This window comes from Orycteropus afer, unplaced genomic scaffold, assembly GCF_000298275.1.
Source record: "Orycteropus afer afer isolate SDZICR_OR568_19922 unplaced genomic scaffold, OryAfe1.0 scaffold00964, whole genome shotgun sequence".
Taxonomy (NCBI): Eukaryota; Metazoa; Chordata; class Mammalia; order Tubulidentata; family Orycteropodidae; genus Orycteropus; species Orycteropus afer.
In genome coordinates this window covers 422,326-423,111 of record NW_006922551.1, presented here as the reverse complement: position 1 = coordinate 423,111, position 786 = coordinate 422,326, and the positions used below count along the sequence as shown (strand labels likewise).

The 786-nt window shown below is 31.3% G+C and overlaps 1 protein-coding gene across 1 annotated transcript in view; it reads left to right on the top strand.

The window, feature by feature from the left end:
* Positions 1-148, top strand: part of LOC122151964 (olfactory receptor 52A1-like) — a 30,910-nt gene extending 30,762 nt beyond the window's left edge. The window contains exon 4 of the mRNA XM_042783360.1: positions 13-148. Within this exon, the coding sequence (XP_042639294.1) occupies positions 13-148 (136 nt within the window). The remainder of the gene's footprint in view (positions 1-12) is intronic.
* The last annotated feature ends 638 nt before the right edge of the window (positions 149-786 follow it).

Genomic DNA, 786 nt, shown 5'->3' with positions numbered 1-786 from the left:
TGTGTGTGTGTGTGTGTGCGCTCGCCATCTTGGGCATTGTCATACTTTTCTGGATATACAATATTGTGTGTCCAATAAAATAACATATTTACAATTGCTAGATATTGAAAATTATAAAATTTCAAAGACAGAAATTATGAAGACCTAAAGAAGTAGCTATACTTCCATGGTGGATTGGTAATCTCAAACTTGTTAATTCCCCTTAAAGTGATCTGAAAGCTTCAAGGAGTCTTAAGTAGAATCATAATTTACTTTTTGCATGAAATGAAAAATATAAAATAAGTCAAGAGTAGAATGTTGTATGAGAAAGTAATAATATGGTCATTGCATGATTAGGACATGTGAAAATGATCCAACATCTAGTTTGAAGTGGCTTCTTCCAGCCAAATTTAGTTTAGCTTGAATAGCAATAGAGATAATGATGGCAATGGATTATAGCCCATGGAATAAAGTCAGATTCCTTATGTCCATTGAGATATGAATAAAGCAACACATGCAGAAATGGTGAAGCAAAAAATTCCTTATAATATAGCATCAAAATGCATGATGAACATAGAAGGAATAATGGAGTAATAAGATGATGAGAAGCTTTTTACACAGGTAAATTTATATTTCCATATTTTCACATATTGCTTATGAATTAAAGTTAGAAAAACAGAATTTTACAATGAAGAATTCTGTACGACATTCCATTAAGCAAGTGTTCAAAATTACTATCATTAACACTAGCAAGCAGAGGCATGCTATGATTCCTATATGAGTTATAGAGAAAGGTCACATTATTCT